This window comes from Indicator indicator, chromosome 14, assembly GCF_027791375.1.
Source record: "Indicator indicator isolate 239-I01 chromosome 14, UM_Iind_1.1, whole genome shotgun sequence".
Classification (NCBI taxonomy): domain Eukaryota; kingdom Metazoa; phylum Chordata; class Aves; order Piciformes; family Indicatoridae; genus Indicator; species Indicator indicator.
The window spans coordinates 12379488-12400055 of record NC_072023.1 but is presented as its reverse complement, the minus strand read 5'-3'; the positions used below and the strand labels follow the sequence as shown (position 1 = coordinate 12400055).

At 48.3% G+C, this 20568-nt stretch overlaps 1 protein-coding gene across 1 annotated transcript; it reads right to left on the bottom strand.

Moving 5' to 3' along the window:
* Positions 1-2914: 2914 nt before the first annotated feature.
* On the bottom strand, positions 2915-19252 carry LOC128971332 (WD repeat-containing protein 91-like). Its single transcript, XM_054386841.1, is given in 7 exon segments — positions 2915-2983; positions 3345-3513; positions 3802-3896; positions 5119-5269; positions 9693-9886; positions 18774-18932; positions 19209-19252. Coding segments are annotated over 7 exon segments (873 nt in total). The 5' UTR covers positions 19245-19252.
* Between the last annotated feature and the right edge of the window lie 1316 nt (positions 19253-20568).

The window sequence follows — 20568 nt, the reverse complement described above, 5'->3', positions numbered from 1 at the left end:
TGTTTGCATCATTTGTGGAAGTAAGAGTAGAGGGCTGTGCTAGCATGGCCTTAGTGCATGAGAGCAGACTTTGCAACAAGAGCAGATCGAGTGACCTGGGAGTGAGTCGCCTTTGTTGTATAAGCCTGGTGCCTGCAATTAGAAAGGACACTAAGAGTGAAGTCGCTTTGTCCTTAAGTGGAGAAGGAGGGCATGTCTGTTCCTTTCCAAAAGCTGCTTCTCAAGTTTCCTGGAACACAAGTTTCACACACCACCTGTGTTTGTTGCTTCTTCTCAGTTTGACAAAGCTGAGCGTGTGCTGGTGGACGTAAAATAGGCACACTGGAGTGTGGTGCTGGTGCTCATTCTTTATTCCCTTATTATGATGGAGTTGCAGGGTCACATTGGGAGCAGGAGGAACTTCCAACTGTGTTGGAGTAGCCAAGAAGTGGCTCTAAAGAGTATTGAGTGTGCTTCTGAGGGGAGGAGGAATGTTGTGGTAGGGTTTTGGAAGCAGTACAGGAAATCAGTGTAGATGTAAGAGAGGGGCCAGGACAAAAGATGAAGAAGTTTTGAGAGCCAGCATGAGAAAGATAAGGATTCCACTCAGAAACCTGTACCTCTACATGCAAAGGTAATGCAGAAGTCAGGGCTTCTGTAGCCCCAGGGCTGAAATACCGTCTAGAGAGCAATGAGGTCTCCCTTCAGCCCCGTTTTCTCCTGACTAAGTAAGCCCAGCTCCCACAGGCACTTTTCACAGGACTTGCTCTCTAGACCCCCTGTCAGCTTCCTTGCCCTTCTCTGGACACACTCCAGTAACTCAGTGTCTGTATTGTAAAGAGAGGCCCAAAACTGAAGGCAGTATTCACAGCACAGCCTCACTAGTGCCACATCCAGGGGGACCATCACTTTGCTAGTCCTGCTGGCCATGCTATTTCTGATACAAGTCAGGTTCCTCTTCTGACTGTGTCCTCCCTCACTTTCCTTCTGCACTGCAGGAAGAAGACCACCTCAAGAAATGTGCTGCAGCTCATGCCAATTTTCGAGCGGTCATGCAGGTGAGTCTATTACAGGGGCTGATGCAGGGAGTCATAAATGGAGCCTGTTTGTGTGCACAGAGTTTTTCACGCTGCTGAGTGGAAAGACCTGGACTGTATTTAGTTTTGCCTGACTTTGGAAACTTCTAGGTATAGTGCCTCTTTCAGCTTCTCTAGGCAACCTGCTCCAGTGTCACACCATCCCCATTTCAATGTATTTCCTCCTTTTGTCAAATCTACCCTCTTGATTTTAAAAGCTTTGCCCCCTGTCCTGTCACTTGTGCCCTCAGTAATGTCCCTCTCTCCATCTTTCACTGTGGAATGGCTGTGATGGCATCTCCCAACAGCCTGCTTTACCTGAGCTTGAATAGCTCCAACTCTTTGTGGGAGAGTTGCTCCGGCTGTCTGACTACTTTTGTGGCCCTCCCCTGACGCACTCTTACTAGTTCATGCCTTCCTTGTGCTGGGGACCTCAGAGCTGGATGCAGTACATGAGGTGGAGCCCCAGCAGAGTTGAGTAGAAGGGGAGAGTCCACCTCCTTTGATCAGCTGGCCACTTTGAAGACTCTTCCAATGATATAATCCCTTGAGTAAAAGCCTTTTTCCTCTTGTCAGCTTCTTACTGATTTCTCCATGCTCACGGAACTCCATTTCTTTAGCAAAGGCTCTTCCAGCAGCAGGGGGAGCTTGACCACGCTCTCCGAATGAGGCAGATAGCAGAATCTTCATGGAAAGTCCAGAAGATGCGCGACAAGCACCAGCAGGAGGAGATCCAGGCCCTGCGGGAGGAACTAGAGAGGTGGAAAGCTCTGGTATGGAGAAGGCCTATCTGTTGGCAGGGGCCCAAGCCTGTTTTGTAGCCAACCAGAGCAGGGAACTGAAACTTCGGGGTGGGGGGGGGGGGGCGGGTATGTGACCCTGGGTTCACTGTGCTGCCAGCTGTGATGACAGGGCTGGGAGGGCACAGCACTGCTGCCTTTGCTGCCTGCATGTTTGCATCTCTTGAAGTAAGAGTGGAGGGCTGTGCTAGCGTGGTCTTAGTGCATGAGCCTGCAGTGTTGTGCTGGGGCTCCTCTTTTATTCCTTTATTGTGATGGAGTTGCAAGGTCCCGTTAGGAGCAGGAGGAACTTCCAACTGTGTTGGAGTAGCCAACAAGTGGCTCTAAAGAGTATTGAGTGTGTCCTTGTGAGGGGAGGAAGAGGGGTGTGGTGGCAGGGTTTTGGAAGCAGGATAGGAAATCAGTGTAGATGATGTAGGAGAGGGGCCAGCACAAAAGATGCAATCTTGAGAGTCAGTGTGAGAGGCAAAGCAGTTCACTCCTTTTTATCACATCTGAGCTGACTCCTGGGGATTCTTGCTGTGCTTTGACAGCTGCAGGCACTTTGGGCTGCAGGCTGTCCTTGGGCTGGGGTGGTGCTGGCTGTTTGGTCCTGGAGGCGCAGAGTGGGAGAGGAATTCTTCAGTTGCCTGCATTCTGCTCACCTCCTGGTTTAGTGACTGTGCACAGCTTGCTTGGCCAGAAGGTGCAGCTCCATAATGCAAGGAGAAGGCATCCAAAGGGGAAAGTCCACCACTAATAAGGGAATAATACCTCCATAGGCAGTATGTGATGTGCTTGCTTGGGTGGCACTGCTGTGAGGGGTGAGCTCCTATCAGGAAAGCCCTAGCATAGTTTCCTTTTTCTTCTTTGAAAGCTGCTGCAGGCTCGCAAGGGCCCGGAGGCCATCACAGCCAGCTTTGAGCCAGTGTGGGCTGCAGAGCAACACAAACGTTGGGAGCTAGATGAAGAGCTCCTGGGAATGGCTGCTTTTGGCCTTTGAATTCCTGGTGGGCAGGTTATTGATGACAAGATCAGGTGTGCAGTGAGGAAGCTGTCAGGGTTTTGGGCAGGGCAGCCTCAGGGTAAAAGCCTATACATTTCCTGATTCCTCTGGAGCTGCTGTGCTTTGAGCCTGCGTGGTGGAGTCTAGGGGGGCAGTTGGTGTCCAGCAGCATGACTTCTTTGATGGGGAGGCTCTTTACAGTAAGGGTGGTGAGACACTGGAAGGCCATGCACTTATAAAAAAACCTCAACCAGAAATACCCCACCCACCCAAACCCAGCAGCTACTTAACTGTTCCTTTTTACCCTCATGGGATACAAGTGAAAGGAGGAACAAGAAGGGGATGGAAAAGAAATTCAGCATATCTTAGGAAGAGGGCTCCCACACCTTCACAGGATCACAGGGTGTTAGGGTTGGAAGGGACCTCCAGAGATCAAGGAGTCCAACTCCCACTGAAACAGAAGATACTCATTCTCAGAAAGAAGGAAATAAACCCAGCAAGTACCTGCTGCTTCACTGTGTTAGTGTCCCACAGTAGCAGTTTCCCAGGAACTTGGTTCATGCTTTTGCCACCAGAGCCTACTGCTGAAAAGTCCATGTGGGAGATGGGGCTCTGGGCTGCTGCAGAACAGACAAAGGAGGCACCACTTGGGCTGCAGGCAAGCGAGAGGATCCTGAAACACAGCAAACAGTCTCTCTCCAGCAGCTGCCTCAAGCACAACACTCAGCTATGAGCAATCCCATTAAGACCCTGCAAGACAGGGTGCACTGGAAAGGAGAGCAGGATTTTAAAGGTCTCATTGAACTCAGCAGTTTTACACTGCTCAGACAAGGACTGGCCTCTTGGATGAAGGCTAGATGGTCCTGCCGCTGCAGGAAAACAGCAGGAACATTGAGACTTGACCTACCTTTTCACAGGCAAACCCAGTATCTACATATAAAAATCAAGATTCCACAGTTACCTGGGCACGTCTTCATCAATGCTGATTTCACAGAGAGTCTTCTTTGCTTCTGTGTCCTAGAGACGAACCGTCCTGACCCCACTGCCAAGCAAGAGCTTGAAACCAGCAAGGAGAAGATGGAAGCAGTGTGAGTGAGGAATACAACAATGCTCTCCAACAACCACTAACACCATTTTATGCATCTGGATTAAACACCACTCCACTAGGGTAAAGCCTGTCCTTCTGTGCATGTGACACTGAGTAGGACTGCCCCAGAGCTAGGGATGTCAGGGTAAAAGCACTGCTTTCCACTGAGAAAAAGATCTGGTGGGCACCAAGGTGGAGTAAAAGCAACTGTCTAGAGTATGGCTCAATATTATAGGATGCAAAACATATGTAGAGTTTCACTATCTAGGGGAGCAAGGAAAGAGGAACACAGATTTAACAATCTAAGACAAAACCAAGCAGACACCACCTCCTCTCCTCCAGGGGGGAAATGAAATCATTCACAAGGGCTCACACACGCTTTAGCAGTGATGCCACAATCAAGAGTAAAACCATGGAGGGACATATTCTTAAAGAAAACCAAAAAAGCAAGCCAGATTCTTCTCACTTCAGCACCTGATTTACTGCTGAATCCCCATATGGTTCAGAAAGAAGAATCTATCAGCAAGCAGGAAACGAGCTCCACAAAGCAGAAGAAACCTCGGAACAACTGTGTGTAATTTAAGGCTCCTCTCTACTAACAGAGCTAGAGAAAAGCGCTACAGGAAACATTTAAACTGTTGTATTTAACCAAGCCTCGAGCCCCTTAAGCACACACCTACCCCCAGCTCATGAAGTACCAGTGTAAAAGTGGTCATGGAGCCCTTTTCACACCTGCGTAACTAGAACGCCAACACCACATCCCTGCTCTCTTTTTCCTCCCTCCGGCTCAGAGTGCAAGTAAAGCTCCACAGCTCCCTGCTGCAGGGTTCCCATGGGCTCTTGTGCCTCTGCCTGCCTTCACAAGTGGCTGCCTGCTCTGCCTGAAGAGGAGCACTTCTCTTAAAAGGAGCTACCTCTGTCCTCCAGCCTTGCCCACACTACAGCATGGGAACTTGTGTTTCAGGGCAACCACTGGTGAATTCCTTGCTCAATACCACGTACAGCACACTTTGCCACTCTTAGTTTTCCTTGGACCCTAGAGGCTTCAGCTGCCCATGTCCCACTAAAGTTGAAACTGTTGCCCTGATCTTATCTGCAATGTAGCTGTCTAGAAGACAATGTGCCACAGGCAGCAGTACAGCCCCAGACCATCTGCTGTGACTCTGAAGCCTCCACAGGCAGACTACTCACCAGCCTATCACGCTTGGTCGCCCATTCCAGAGACAGCAATGGAGATTTGGAAAGGGATGAGGCCTTAGTTTGCATTATGGGGTTAAAAGACCAGACTTTGATGACCCCATCCACATCCAAACTGGCCACCCTCCGTCCAGAACAATCAACCCTAAGTGCAGAAGGAAACCAATTGGATACTTTTCTCCACAGAGTTCTGGGATGCAAGTAGATCACAGTATCACAGTACATTAGAGGTTGGAAGGGACCTCAAGAGATCATCCAGTCCAACCCCCCTGCCAAAGCAGGGTAGTCCACACAGGAATGCATCCAGGTGGGTTTTGAAAGTCTCCAGAGAAGGAGACTCCACAACCTCTCTGGGCAGCTTGTTCCAGTGCTCCAGCACGCTCACTGTAAAGAAGTTTCTCCTCATGTTGAGGTGAAATCTTCAATGTTCAAACTTAGAATCATAGAATCAAGAAGGTAGGAAGAGACCTCAAAGATCATTGAGTCCAACCTGTCACCCTACACCTCATGACTATCTAAACCATGGCACCAAGTGCCACGTCCAATCCCCTCTTGAACACCTCCAGGGATGGTGACTCCACCACCTCCCTGGGCAGTCCATTCCAATGGCCAACCACTCTCTCTGTGAAGAACTTTCTCCTCACCTCCAGCCTAAACCTCCCCTGGCGCAGCTTGAGACTGTGTCCTCTTGTTCTGGTGCTGGTTGCCTGGGAGAAGAGACCAACCCCCTCCTGGCTACAACCTCCCTTCAGGTAGTTGTAGACAGCAATGAGGTCTCCCCTGAGCCTCCTCTTCTCCAGGCTCAGGGGAGTCCCAGCTCCCTCAGCCTCTCCTCATAGGGCTTGTGCTCAAGGCCTCTCCCCAGCCTCGTTGCCCTTCTCTGGACATGCTCCAGCAATTCAACATCTTTCCTAAACTGAGGGGCCCAGAACTGGACACAGTACTCAAGGTGTGGCCTAACCAGTGCTGTGTACAAGGGGTACAATGACCTCCCTGCTCCTGCTGGCCACACTATTCCTGATGCAGGCCAGGATGCCATTGGCTCTCTTGGCCACCTGGGCACACTGCTGGCTCATGTTCAGGCGGCTGTCAACCAGTACCCCCAGGTCCCTTTCTGCCTGGCTGCTCTCCAGCCACTCTGACCCCAGCCTGTAGCTCTGCATGGGGTTGTTGTGGCCGAAGTGGAGCACCCGGCACTTGGACTTGTTGAATGCCATCCTGTTGGACTCTGCCCATCTGTCCAGCCTGTCAAGGTCCCTCTGCAGAGCCCTTCTACCTTCTAACAGATCAACACCTGCTCCCAGCTTGGTGTCATCTGCAAATTTACTGATGATTGATGCAATCCCCTCATCCAGATCATCAATAAAGATATTGAACAGGATGGGGCCCAGCACTGATCCCTGGGGGACACCACTAGTGACAGGCTGCCAGCTGGATGTGGCACCATTCACCACCACTCTCTGGGCTCGGCCCTCCAGCCAGTTCCTAACCCAGCGCACAGTGCTGCTGTCCAAGTCACAAGCTGCCAGCTTGGCCAGGAGTTTGCTGTGGGGGACGGTGTCAAAGGCCTTGCTGAAGTCCAGGTAGACTACATCCACAGCCTTTCCTACGTCCACCAGGCTGGTCACCTGATCATAGAAGGAGATCAGGTTGGTGAGGCAGGACCTGCCCTTCCTAAATCCATGTTGGCTGGGCCTGATTCCTTGGCCATCCTTCAGGTGCGCAGTGATTCCCCCCAAGACAATCTGCTCCATGATTTTCCCTGGCACTGAGGTCAGGCTGACAGGCCTGTAGTTCCCAGGTTCTTCTGTCCGTCCCTTCTTGTGGATGGGTGTCACATTGGCTGGAGTCTTCTGGGACCTCTCCAGTGAGCCAGGACTGGTGGAAAATGATGGACAGAGGCTTGGCCAGCTCATCTGCCAGCTCTTTCAGCACCCTAGGATGAATCCCATCAGGTCCCATGGACTTGTGAATATCCAAGTGACTCAACAGGTCTCGAACTAATTCCACATGGATTTCAGGAGTACAACACTGCTCCTTGACCCCATCGACCAGCTCAGGAGGCCAGTTATCCTGAAGTCCTCCTGCCTTACTGTTGAAAATGGAGGCAAAGAAGGTATTTAGAATCTCAGCCTTCTCCTCATCCTTAGTTGCAATGTTACCCTCCACGTCCAACAAAGAGTGGAGGCTCCTCTTGCCCTCTTTTTAGCGTTAATATATTTATAAAAATGCTTTTTGTTATCCTTCAGGGAAGCGGCCAGTTTAATTTCTAACTGTGCTTTTGCCTCTCTAATTTTTCTTCTACATGATCTAACAACATCCTTAAACATATCACTAGTTGCCTCCCCCCCTTTCCAAAGGCGATAAACCCTCTTTTTTCCCCTTAAATCCTTCAGGAGCTGCTTGCTCATCCAGGCCGGTCGTCTTCCCCGCCGGCTCATCTTACGGCATGTGGGAACTGCCAGTTCCTGTGCCTTTAGGAGCTCCTGTTTGAAGTAGGTCCAACCATCCTGGACGCCTTTGTTCTTAAGGGCTGTTACCCAGGGAACTTTCTGAATGAGTTGCCTGAACAAGCTGAAGTTTGCCCTCCGAAAGTCCAAAGTGAGGGTTCTGTTACTGCTCCTCCCTATCTCCCTGCATATTGAAAACTCCACTATCTCATGGTCGCTGCACCCTAGACAGCCTCCGACCATCACATCTCCCACCAGCCCTTCTCTATTTGAGAACAGCAGATCAAGCAGAGCCTTACCCCTGGTAGGTTCACCTAAGAGCTGCATCAGGAAGTTGTCATCCATGGACTCTAGGAACCTTCTGGACTGTCTCCTCTCTGCTGAATTAAGTTCCCAGCAGATGTCTGGTAGGTTAAAGTCCCCCACAAGGACAAGGTCTGATGATCTTGAGACAGCTTCCAGCTGCTTATAGAATATCTCGTCGGCCTTCTCGTCCTGGTGGGGTGGTCTATAACAGACTCCAACCAGGATGTCAGTTTTGTGCGGCCTCCCTCTGATTTTAACCCACAAGCATTCAACCCTTTCATCTGCAACCTCAAGTTCTGAGGCATCAAAGGACTCCCTAATATACAGGGCCACCCCTCCTCCTCTTCTCCCTTGCCTGTCTCTCCTAAAGAGCTTATAACCCCCCAGTGTGGTACTCCAATTGTGAGAATCGTCCCACCATGCTTCTGTGATGGCAACTACATCATAGTTCTCCTGGTGAACCAAGAGTTCCAGTTCATCTTGTTTCTTGCCCATACTGCGTGCATTGGTGTACACGCACTTCAGCTGGGCTGCTGGTTTCACCAGTTTGTGTGGTCCTCCCTCCTCTCCAGGGAGACTGGTTTCCACACCCACCCCCTTCAGACCTAATTTAAAGCCCTCCCAATGAGTCCTGCCAACCCCAGTGCCAGCACCCTCTTACCCTTTCTAGATAAATTCAACCCACCTAGGTCCAGCAGGTCAGGTGCAGTAAGAGTTGCCCCGTGATCAAAGAAGCCAAAATTCCACTGCTGGCACCATCTCCTAAGCCAGCTGTTGATGGTGTGGGTTTTCCTGTTCCTCTCAGTGTACACCACAGCTGCTGAGGGAACTGAGCAGAACACCACTTGAGCTCCTGCCCCGTCAATTGATTTCCCAAGGGCCTTCGATTCCTTTTTAATCTTCCTGGTGCTGCTCTTTTCAATTTCTTCACTTCCAGCCTGGACTACCAGCAATGGGTAATAGTCAGAGGGATGGATTAGTTTAGGGAACCTTTGAGTGATGTCCCTCACCCGGGCCCCAGGTAGGGAGCACACCTCCCTATGGGATGGGTCGGGACGACATATGGGTCCCTCTGTTCCCCTCAAGAGAGAGTCTCCAATAACTATAACCTTTCTCTTTTTCCTTGTGGCACTGGTCCTTAAGGTTTGGGGGGGCTGCTTCATCTTTGGCATCTCCTTGATCGGTTCCTCTACAATACTCTCCTCCACATTGCCCTCAGCCTGCAGAGTCTCATAGTTATTGCTCAAGGGCAGCGGGGGAGGGGAAGAGAGAACGTGTACCTGTTGTTTCTTGTTTTATTAGTGCGCACCCCCGAAAAAAGCCTGGACCCCTCCACTTGACACCCACCCCTCAGATATTTATAGACAATGATGAGATCTCCCCTCAGTCTTCTCAAGACTGAACAGCCCCAGCTCTCAGTCTCTCTTCACAGGGGAGATGTTCAAGTCCACTAATCATCCTCGTGGCTCTCTGCTGGCTTCTCTCCAGCAGGTCTCTGTCTCTCTTGAACTGGGGAGCCTAAAACTGGACATTAGATATCCTAAGCATCCTTCCTCCCCTGGCCACATGCTAATTCCTTCTGCAGGAATCAGAACTTCCTTGCACCACTTTCTCTTCAGTCCACAACTACTGGCACAATGAAGCTCACTGAGCTCCATGTGCAAAGCACAATGCCCTGAAGGGATACCATCCTGCTGTCCCAGGGAGTTTCTCTCTGGCTGCCACCTCCCACTCACAAGAATCTCTGCCCATTCTTACTGAACAAGCTGCAGGCTGTTTTCAGTCACACCAACTCTTCTGGCAGTCCTTTACCTGCAGTACATGATGGATGAATGGTGCTCCCCATAGTCCTCTTGGCTCAGGACAATGAAAGGCTGCTCCTGACGGACCCCCATGGCGTCAGTGCTGTTGGCAGCTGTTCTGGTTGTAGTCTCTGTTTGCTCAGTGGGCAGCTCTGAGCACAGCTCTGTCTCAGCTGTGCTAGCATCAGTTTTCTTCTCAGCATTCTGGCCCTGAAGGAAGAAATCCTATGTGAAATACAAGCTCCAGATCAAGCTCTTTAACCACCCCAGCCTGCTGGGAGGAAAGACCAAGAAGCTGGGTGGAAACAGAAGCATTGTCAGCTCAACACTCCCTCTGCCAGGGACCTTTCTAAGCACAAGCATAGAGTGTTGCAGAGCCTCTTATATCCCCTTCCACGTGCCCCCTCCATACACTTTGCTGTGAGAATTAAAGGAACCACAACATCTGTTTGCCTCAGCTGCTATCAGAGGCTCATTTTGATGCCATTATAGCATAAATTCAGAAGCAAATCAAGATTCTTGCATTCAGCAATAGAAACTAAGTCTGCATAATATGCAATTCAGTAAACCTGCACAAAATTCTTGTTGGATGATGAGCCCCAACGTAGATTGTCCTTGTCTGCCAAGGCTTTAACCTGTGTGCAGTGGGACAACCACTGCAGCCAAGGGACTGATGGCAACAGTAGGCTTGACACCAGTCAAAAAAGCTCAAAACCTGATTTGAGAGGGCAGACAGAACAAATGGGAGTTTTAACAGCTGAAGGTATCTGAATGAGTCTAAACAATTCCATTGGCTGCTACTATCATCTATCTAATCTAAAATAATATCTACAACAATAGGTGAATAAAGACCATAGTCCATTCCGGCTATTTCAGATGTAGATGATTCAAAAGAGTCAAATCACAGGAAAAACAGCAAACAGCTTGTTTCCTCGCAGATGGAGCGAAGAAAGGAACAGGGACTCTCAGGTGACTCAGGGCTCTCCAGGGTTCGTGCACCGTAGATCTCATGAACTCTCCTCTTGGGCGCGATGCTGTATCTGCGCAACACTCTGAATTTAACCTCTCTCAGCCAAAGTTAGATTTCTTTGTGGAATACACTGAATTTCACCATTTTCTTGCATCACCCAATAGGTGTGACCAGGACCTTCAGCAGAAACCACCCCTCGGACAGGTTTGGCCTCTCCTGAAGGAGAAAATACCCAAACAGTTTTGCCTAACAGATTCTTTTCTCTGATAACAGGAACTCTATCACCTTCTTCCTTTCGCAACAAATCTGATTGGGCAGGTCCAGCTCGATTCACTGAACCTCTACTATTCACCAACCAGGTTGCTTGTGCTAAATGTTTCTCCCAGTTTTTCAAAGATCCACCCCCCATGGCTTTGAGAGTGGTTTTCAGCAAACCATTGTAGCGTTCGATCTTTCCTGCAGCTGGTGCATAGTAGGGAATGTGGAATATCCACTCGATGCCGTGCTCTTTGGCCCAGTTTTTTACAAGATTGTTCTTGAAATGAGTTCCGTTGTCTGACTCAATCCTCTCTGGAGTTCCGTGTCTCCACAGGATTTGTCTCTCCAGGCCAAGAATGGTGTTACGTGCAGTTGCATGAGGAACTGGATAAGTTTCCAGCCATCCAGTGCTTGCCTCTACCATAGTCAGCACATACTGCTTACCAGATGGAGAACGAGGTAGAGTGATGTAGTCAATCTGCCAGGCTTCACCATACTTGTACTTGGACCATCGGTCACCGTACCACAAGGGCTTGATCCGCTTTGCCTGCTTAATAGCAGCACAAATGTCACAGTCATGGATGACTTGTGTGATAGCATCCATGGAAATGTCAATGGATCTGTCACGAGCCCATCGGTAGGTTGCATCTCTGCCTTGATGTCCTGACGAGTCATGGGCCCACCGAGCTAAGAACAGCTCACCTCGGTGTTTCCAGTCAAGATCAGGATCAGGATCAGAGTTTGTGTCCACCTGGGAAACTCTTGCAGCTAGATCTGCCTGATGGTTGTGTTGTTGTTCCTCAGTAGCTTTGCTCTTAGGAATGTGAGCATCGATGTGTCTCACTTTCACTGGGATTCTCTCAATATGAGCAGCAATGTCTTGCCACAGATCTGCAGCCCAGATTGGCTTTCCTTTCCTCTGCCAGCCATTCTTCTTCCAGTCTTTCAGCCAACCCCACAAGGCATTGGCTACCATCCACGAGTCGGTGTAGAGATAAAGCTTTGGCCATCTCTCACGTTCAGCTATGTTAAGAGCTAGCTGGACAGCTTTTACCTCTGCAAATTGACTGGATTCTCCTTCTCCATCTCTCGCTTCTGCAACTCTGCGCGTTGGGCTCCACACTGCAGATTTCCATCTCCGCTTGTTCCCAACAAGCCGACAGGAACCGTCTGTGAACAAAGCATATCTCTTTTCATCATCAGACAGATCACTGTAAGGAGGAGCTTCCTCAGCACGAGCTACTCTCTCCTCTGGAGGTTTAGCACAGCTTGTGCCTTCTGACCAGTTTGTGATCACCTCCACCAAACCAGGCCTTTCGAGATTTCCCATTCGAGCTCGCTGTGTTATTAGAGCCATCCACTTAGACCAGGTAGCATCTGTTGCATGATGTGGTGAAGAACCTTTGCCTTTGAACATCCAATTCAGAACTGGCAATCTAGGAGCTAGAAGAAGTTGTGACTCAGTTCCAATCACTTCAGAAGCAGCTTTCACTCCTTCATAAGCAGCTAAAATCTCTTTCTCTGTTGGAGTGTAGTTTGCCTCTGAGCCTCTGTAGCCACGACCCCAGAAACCAAGAGGACGTCCTCGTGTCTCCCCTGGAGCTCTTTGCCATAAGCACCAGGTTGGACCATTGTCACTCGCGGCCGTGTACAGAATGTTCTTAATGTCTGGACCAGTTCGGACAGGTCCCAGACCCATCGCTTGGACTACCTCTCGCTTGATCTGGTCAAAGGCTGCTTGTTGCTCAGGACCCCATTGGAAACTGTTTCTCTTTCGAGTCACATCATAGAGAGGTTTCACAATCTGACTGTATCCAGGAATGTGCAGTCTCCAAAATCCCACTATGCCTAAGAAACGCAGAGTTTCTTTCTTGTTGATGGGATTTGCCATGGTGGAGACTCTGTTTATCACATCCATTGGGATGTGACGGCGACCATCTTGCCACCGCACTCCCAGAAACTGGATTTCTCTGGCAGGTCCTTTCACCTTGTCTCGCTTGATAGCGAAACCAGCTTGCAAGAGAATGTCAAGGATTTTGTTACCTTTCTCGAAGACTTCTTCAGCAGTCTCACCCCAGACGATGATGTCATCGATGAACTGAATGTGTTCTGGAGCTCCACCTTTCTCCAAAGCATCATGGATCACTGCATGGCAGATGGTTGAACTGTGAATCCACCCCTGGGGCAAACGATTGAATGTGTACTGAATGCCTCTCCAGGTGAAAGCAAACTGAGGCCTGCATTCCTCTGCTATGGGAATAGAGAAGAAAGCATTAGCAATGTCTATGGTAGCATACCATTTGGCCTGCTTGGATTCCAGCTCATATTGGAGTTCCATCATGTCTGGTACAGCTGCACTCATGGGTGGAGTTACTTCATTCAAGGCACGGAAATCAACTGTCAGACGCCACTCTCCATTCTGCTTTCTCACAGGCCAGATTGGACTGTTGAAAGGTGAATGAGTTTTGCTGATGACCTTCTGACTCTCCAACTGACGAATCAAGTTTTGAATGGGCACCAAAGAGTCACGGTTGGTTCTGTATTGTCTGTGATGCACAGTTTGAGAAGCAACTGGCAGCTTTACATCCTCTATCTCATGTTGTCCCACAACTGCAGATTCATCTGAAAGCTCAGGTCTAATGGACAACTTCAATTTTCCTCCATCAATTTCTACAGTTGCTATTCCAAAAGCCCATTTGTAACCCTTAGGGTCTTTAAAACGCCCTTCTCTCAGAAAATCAATTCCCAAAATACAAGGTGCATTAGGACCTGTTACAATAGTATGTTTCTTCCACTGCTTCCCAGTTAAACTTATATCATCCTCTATCTTAAACAACTCTTGAGATCCACCAGTGACTCCCTGAATAGTTATAGATTCTCCCCCTTGATAATTTGATGGTATTATGGTGCACTGAGCTCCTGTGTCAACCAAGGCCCTGTACTTCTGAAATTTTGAAGTGCCAGGCCACTGGATGTACACATCCCAATAGATTCTGTTATCTCCATTATCCCTTACCTCCCCCTGGCGGAAGGCAGGGCACCCCTAATGGTGGGGATTACCTCCACATGTACAGCTGGCACAACGTCCAGCACCAGAATTAGGATCACTGTTGGAGCTATCAGAGTTGTTCTGGGAAACTGAGGAAGCGACAGCTACCCTTCTGGTATTGCTACCTCGGGATCTGCCCCTCTGCAGCTCCCGTAACCTCTTGAAAAGATCAGAAGTTGGTTGACCATCCCATCTCTTCATGTTCTCACCAAACTGATCACGCAGAGTTATCCAGATACTGCCACGTGATTGCCTCTGCTGTCTGTTTTGGTTTGACCTATTCTGGAATGGCCTTCTTGGAGCACGTCTGTTCCTAACAGCTGAAACTTGTATCCATCTGGAGGAAGAGGAATCAGAATCATCCCCCTTCATCAAGTTGGATATGGAGGTTTTAAGTTCCTCCTTCAGCTCTTTCATGCAATTCTTCATTTCTCCAGACAAAGTTTCAATGGCTGAAACCAAAGAAGTACGTGCAAGACTATCCTCCAATTGCCTCATTTGGTCAGTGAAATGGCCAACAGTGGGAGGCACTCCACCATAATTTCTTGCCACAATCCTGCTTGCCAGAATAGTAGCATAATTAGGAGGAGCAAGCTTAATGAGTTTTTTGGCAAGGCCTGTTCCAACAGGAATTTCATCAGGATTCAGAGTCTTATGATCTCCATACATTATTTCTCTCACAGCAAACTCTCTCAGACGCTTGATTCCCTCAGCTATTGTGGTCCAAGGCTTAGGGTTCCATGGTAAATCATCTCTGCTGGGGTACCTCAGCGAGACTGCCAGTAGGAGGCGTGCCCACAGAGAAACTTTACCAATGCACTTGCCTAGATGCCTGTCTATGCCTGTATCCTTTGAGAGCATCCCCAACTGAGAGGCCGACTTGTCACCTACCACCAATGCTGGGGCTCCCATATCAAAACGCCTGGCTAGCCAAGACAGGACTGGCTCATTATCTCCTCTGATGTAATCCTTTCTCACATGTCTAATTTCCTGTCTGGGTGCATTAGCTGACTGTATGTCATCCTCATCCTCATCCTCATCATCATCATCATCCTGAGGTTGCTGTCCCCATAATCCTGTTGTAATCCTCCGTTGAATTTCCTTGAGTTCAGAGGCTCTGCCAGCAGTTGCTAATCTACCAGGGTCTACATCCTGACCTACATCTCCATCATCCATGTGGGGTCTCAAGAGGTCTACCAGAGTTTTAAGGCTAACCCTCTCTTCCTCATCAGAAGGATCTTTCTTAACAGAGGGACCCTGAGTAGAAGGACCCTCATCTCCATCTGCACCATCTCCTGCAGCATCTGCATCTCCTTTACGCTTTCTGGTTACAGTGGCCACCATATTTACTGGCTTGGTTTTCACATTCACAGCAGAGTTGGAAGAGCAAGTAGCCTTATGTCTTTCTTGACACAGTGCTATCAGTAGCCATATGATTATTCCAAGAAGCAACAAAATTAAGATTAAGGCTAGCACAAGATATCTAGGGTACCACTGGTTCCAAAGACCCTCTGTAGTTGTAAGAGGAGTAACAAACTCATATGTGTCTGCTAGCAGATCCATAGTTGAGTTACCATAGCTTCTTAGCCCAATAAGACCACAACAGAATTCACCAACATTCAGTAACTTGTTCTTAACCCAAAGAAATGACTTATATGCCACATATCTCACAATCTTGTCTATCATGCAAGAAATGGCCCATCTGTAGACAATTGCACCGATAATAGATGAAATAGAATGACTCAGAATCCAAAACAGCTTCATTTTGCTTCCTAATCTGAGCAGAAATAAATCACAAGCAATCGAGCCCCAAGTTGGAGCGCCAAAACTAAAAAGTGTGTCGGTGTGAGCTGAAATTCCCCCCCCACCAACAATAACCAGGCTAGCCCAGTCTGGAAGCAAATGAAAAGCTGTATTTACAAGCAGAGTCTAAAATCTACAATGAAATGCAATGAATATGTACAAATATACAACATTCACAACATTTACAAATATATACAATCAACAGAAAAAGCACAATCGATCTCCCTTTGCTTCCCCCCAAGGGGACCCTCCCAAAGGGGCCTCTCTCTCCCAGGAGCTTCCCCCCCAGACCCCCCTGGACAGAGAAGCAGAGTTAGTTAAGCATAAAGTTGTTAACTTAGCTGCCAAGGTCAGTGTGTTATCTTCAGCCAGAAGAGAAGAAGAAACAGCAGCCAGACAGCCCAGCAACTGCCCCCACTGCCGAACGCAGAATGTGCCGAATGCCTACTTTGTTTTGGGTAATAGTTCTTAAACATTTCTGTCTATCCAATGGAAGTGTTTAGAACAATCGTTATTTTGCTTTCTTACACCCAATAGTGACTTATTTACATTCTTTCACTTTCTCTGTTCTGAATTTTGCAAGGAAAAATTAAAAAGACAGTTTCAAACCATCACAATGAGACAAGATCTGCACTGCAGCACACAAGTGCTTGAAAGCAGCTGAGTCTTCCCTTGCCACCAGAAGCTGAACAAGAAACAGATGCAGCACATAAGTCAGTAAAACACCTGCAAGCATTCCTTTGCTCAACCATCCTCTGGAGATGAGATGCCCCAAAATGGTCCTAGCATTGATGGCTTTGACTCCCTGCTCCCTAAGAGATCCTTGACTTATAGTAGAGTCACATCTTGAGCAACGGGTCACTGCACACTCACACAGGCTGAAATCATAAAAACGGGAAAGATTAGGAAATAAAGTCAAGAATGCCTCTCTCTGTGTTCGTGTGGGGAGGCAACAGCCAATAAATAGCACTCGTGAAGGAAAGTGTCACCTTTCAGTTTCCTTTCTGCTCACATGTTGAGAATAGAAAGCTGAATAGCATCAGCAGCTCTGGGGCAAAGGACCTTGGAGTCCTGGTGGACAACAGGACGACCACAAGCCAGCAGTGTGCCCTGGTCACCAGCAAGGCCAATGACATCCTGGGGTGTATTAGAAGGGGTGTGGCTACTACATCCAGAGAAGTTCTCCTCCCCCTCTACTCTGCTCTGGTGAAGCCTTCTCTGGAATATTAAGTCCACTTCTGGGCCCCTCAGTACAAGAAAGAGCTCGGGGAAATTGCCTGGAAGGCTCCGATACAGAGCCACAAAGATGATGAAGTGGAAACCTCTCCCTTCCGAGGAAAGGCTGAGGGAGCTGGGGCTCTTTAGCTTGGAGGAGACTGAGGGGTGACCTCATGAATGTTGATGAAAGATGTGAAGGGCAGTGTCAGGAAGAGAGAGCCAGGCTCTTCTCAGATTCCCAATGATAGGACAAGGGGCAATGGGTGCAAGCTGGAGCAGAGGAGGTTGCATATTACCATACTGAAAAACTCTTTCAGTGTGAGGCCTTGGAATAGGCTACCAAGAGAGGTTGTGGTCTCCTTTTCTGCAGACATTCAATACCCACCTGGAAGAGTTCTTGTGTGACCTACTCTAGGTGATCCTGTTCTGGCAGAGGGGTTGGACTGGATGATCTTTCAAGGTCCCTTCCAACCCCTAACACTCTGTGATTCTGTGATCAGTTTCCCCCAGGCCAGGAAAACACTGCCTTAGCCTGAAACACCACAGGAGAGTCAAAGGCTACTTATTAGGAAACTGGGCTTTGCGATTTCCTGACCGATATTTAAACACAATGTTTTAGATAAGCCACAAAGAAGAAGTTCTCTCGTAGCCCTGAATGCTCAGTGGTGGAGTAACAACTCTCCAAGGCAGTGTTCCCACACATACTGGCCAACAGGTAAGTGCCTCAGCACTGTCTCTCCCCCAGGGCAGTGTCTCATACAGCCAAAATAAACACAGCTGAGACGCTGTCATCATTTCTCCTGTGTTCTGTCTCCTCTGACCACATGGCTGCTGAAAGTCAGACAACACACAGGTGAACAGAAGCAGTCTGCTTAACAAACAGGTAAAATTCAGGAGTTTTATTATTTCATTACATTAGCAAGCAGGGCACAGCCCCTGGCAAAGCTGAAACATACAGTGCAAAAAAAAAAAAAAAACAAACCAAACAACACCCCCCCAAAAACCTCACTAAGCAAACATTGCTAGAAGGATATTTCCAGCCCTCTCCAGGAAACCTTTCTACTGATTTTTGTCTGTCCCACATGGAGTTGACACATACCAGCACAAGAGCCCATAGGAGAGAACTTGCTTGGGCAGGATGGGTGCCCACTACCACTAAGGAATGGGGATTGTTCCAAAGTATTTGAACATAATTATTAAGGAGGCTGAGGGGAGCCCTCATTGCAACCTAAAAGGAGGTTGCAGTGATGTGGGGGTCAGTTCCCTCTCTCTAGGTGATGGGATGAGAGGAAATGGCCTGAAATTGTGCCAGGGGAGGTTTAGGTTGGATATTAGGAAAAAAATCTTTCTAAAGAGCAGTCAGGCATTGGAATAGGTTGCCCAGGGAGATGGTGGAGTCACCATCCCTGGAGGTGTCCAGGAATCATGTGGACAAGGCACTTTGAGACATGATTTAATGGCCATGGTGGTGTTCAGGCGATGGTTGGACTCGATCTTAGAGGTCTTTTCCAACCAGAACAATTCTGTGAATGAAACATACCCTCCCCCCAGGACCAGGCTGGTGACAAGACCATGACAAAGGATAACTCTTCTCCCATCTGAAATGCCAATACTGACTCCCTTCCAGGGACACAGAAATACACCAAGTATGGAAGGAGCTGGTTAAACTACAGAGATTAACCTTTGATACAGTTAGATCTGAGCAGCAATTCAGAATCTTCACAGGGCACTTGCACAACTAACTACAAAACCAGCAGCCCTCAGCTTGCCAGCCTTGCAGTGTTGCCTGGTACCTGGGAGGTCCCTTTCGACAGCAGCTCCTTCCTTTCCTTCCCATGCTCTTGCAAGCGCTTCTGCCGCTGCTGCAGGAAGCTGGACTCGCCTGCTCCTAGCCCACTGTAATGGCTCTTCCCATCCTTACAGCTCACTGCTCCTTCTTTTCCTTTGGCACTCTGGAAGGCAGAGGAATGGTTTGGCTAAGTTACACTGTGCTAGGCTGCAGAACCAAGTGCAAAAGAGGAAGAAAAGAAACCAAGCACCTGCAAGCACCAGACAACAGAAGCTGTCCTCGTGCTGCATTCTGGCCCAGCAGACACTTGGCAAGGAGGCAAAGGGCATTTTGGTTTTTTGGTTTTTTTCAGGTGGAAGCAAAAACTTGGAGCAGTGATGTGCTGCAAGTTAACTCCTGGGATACTGAGCACCTTTCAAGGAACAGAGTTAAGACTTACCTGGTGGTTTGTTGGTTCTTTCTTCCCTAGCAGCATACTGCCAGTCTGAGTTGGAGAAGCCCCACTTGGATGGGCTGGTCTGGCAGGGCCCTTTTTACTTTGTAAGAGAAAAGAAGACAGAAAGCCTCCCCGGGACTGAAGAGAATGTGCAGCACTCCTCTGGCTGCAGGTCATATCACTGATTAAGAAAACAAAGCAAGCAAAAAAACCACCAAACAGAATATGAATGTGTAGCCAGACAACCTCATCAAAGACCACCTAAGAAAGTGCCAGCTGTTTGAACCTCTGGAGGGCAGATAGTCCTTCCCAAGCTGATGGGCCACAATGCATGAAAAAACTGCTTTAAAACACCCTTTTAGTGCCTGGAACACATCATTCTAATTGCTGTATATATAATTACTGTAACCAAAGCTCACTTGTCAGAAATGCCACTGTCTCAGTGGGCTCAACTGTTGCAGAATTGCCTAGTGGGGCCACCTAAAAGTCCTTCCACTCAGTTTAGAAAGACCCTAAGGGAAAGGCAGGGGAATCCAGATTTCCAAAGAACCTATTCAGATGGCACTCCCAATTCAAAGCACAAAACAAACCTACTTTGAGAGGCATTTAGTATTCAGTATTTCAAGGAACACTCTTTGACATTCAGCAATTTTAAAGCACAGGCCCTCCATATACCACAAACTGGACCCAAAGGAAACTAAGCTTAGGTCCACTTCTATGACTACATATACCTCCTTTCTCAGCCCACAGTGCCAAGACTGATGTGAGGGTTCTTTCTTATAGATTCTATTTGTGCTTATCTTTTTCCAAGGGCAAAACAATTTCTGCCATCATCTGACTCAGAGGCAGTGGTACCCCGTCCTCAGGAGCCTCAGAATCTGGATGATTTATCATCTGCCAGTCAATTTTCCCTGGTGTATTGGCCACACCAGTATGAAGTTATGAGGGACAGAACTGAGCACATTGGTAAGTTACTGTGTTATGCTTCCAATCTTGTGTATGGGCAAAGAGGAAGCACACCTTCTATATCGTAGAATCCTAGAATGGCTTGGGTTGGAAGGGACCTTCAAAGATCATCTAGTTCCACCCCTGCTGCCATGGGCAGGGTCATACAAATAAAGCCAAGAATTTATTGTTACGATGAATGAAATATTAAGAGACAAATCATTATTAGTCAAAATATGATTGATACAGAAAAAGAATATATAATCATAGAATTGTTTGGGTTGGAAAGCACCTACTCCAAGCTGGCATTGAACACCTCCAGGGAGAGGAAATTCACAACCTTCCTGAGCAACCTGTGCCAGTGTCTCACCATCCTTATTGTAAAGAACTTCTTTCTAATGTCCAGTCTAAATCTCCT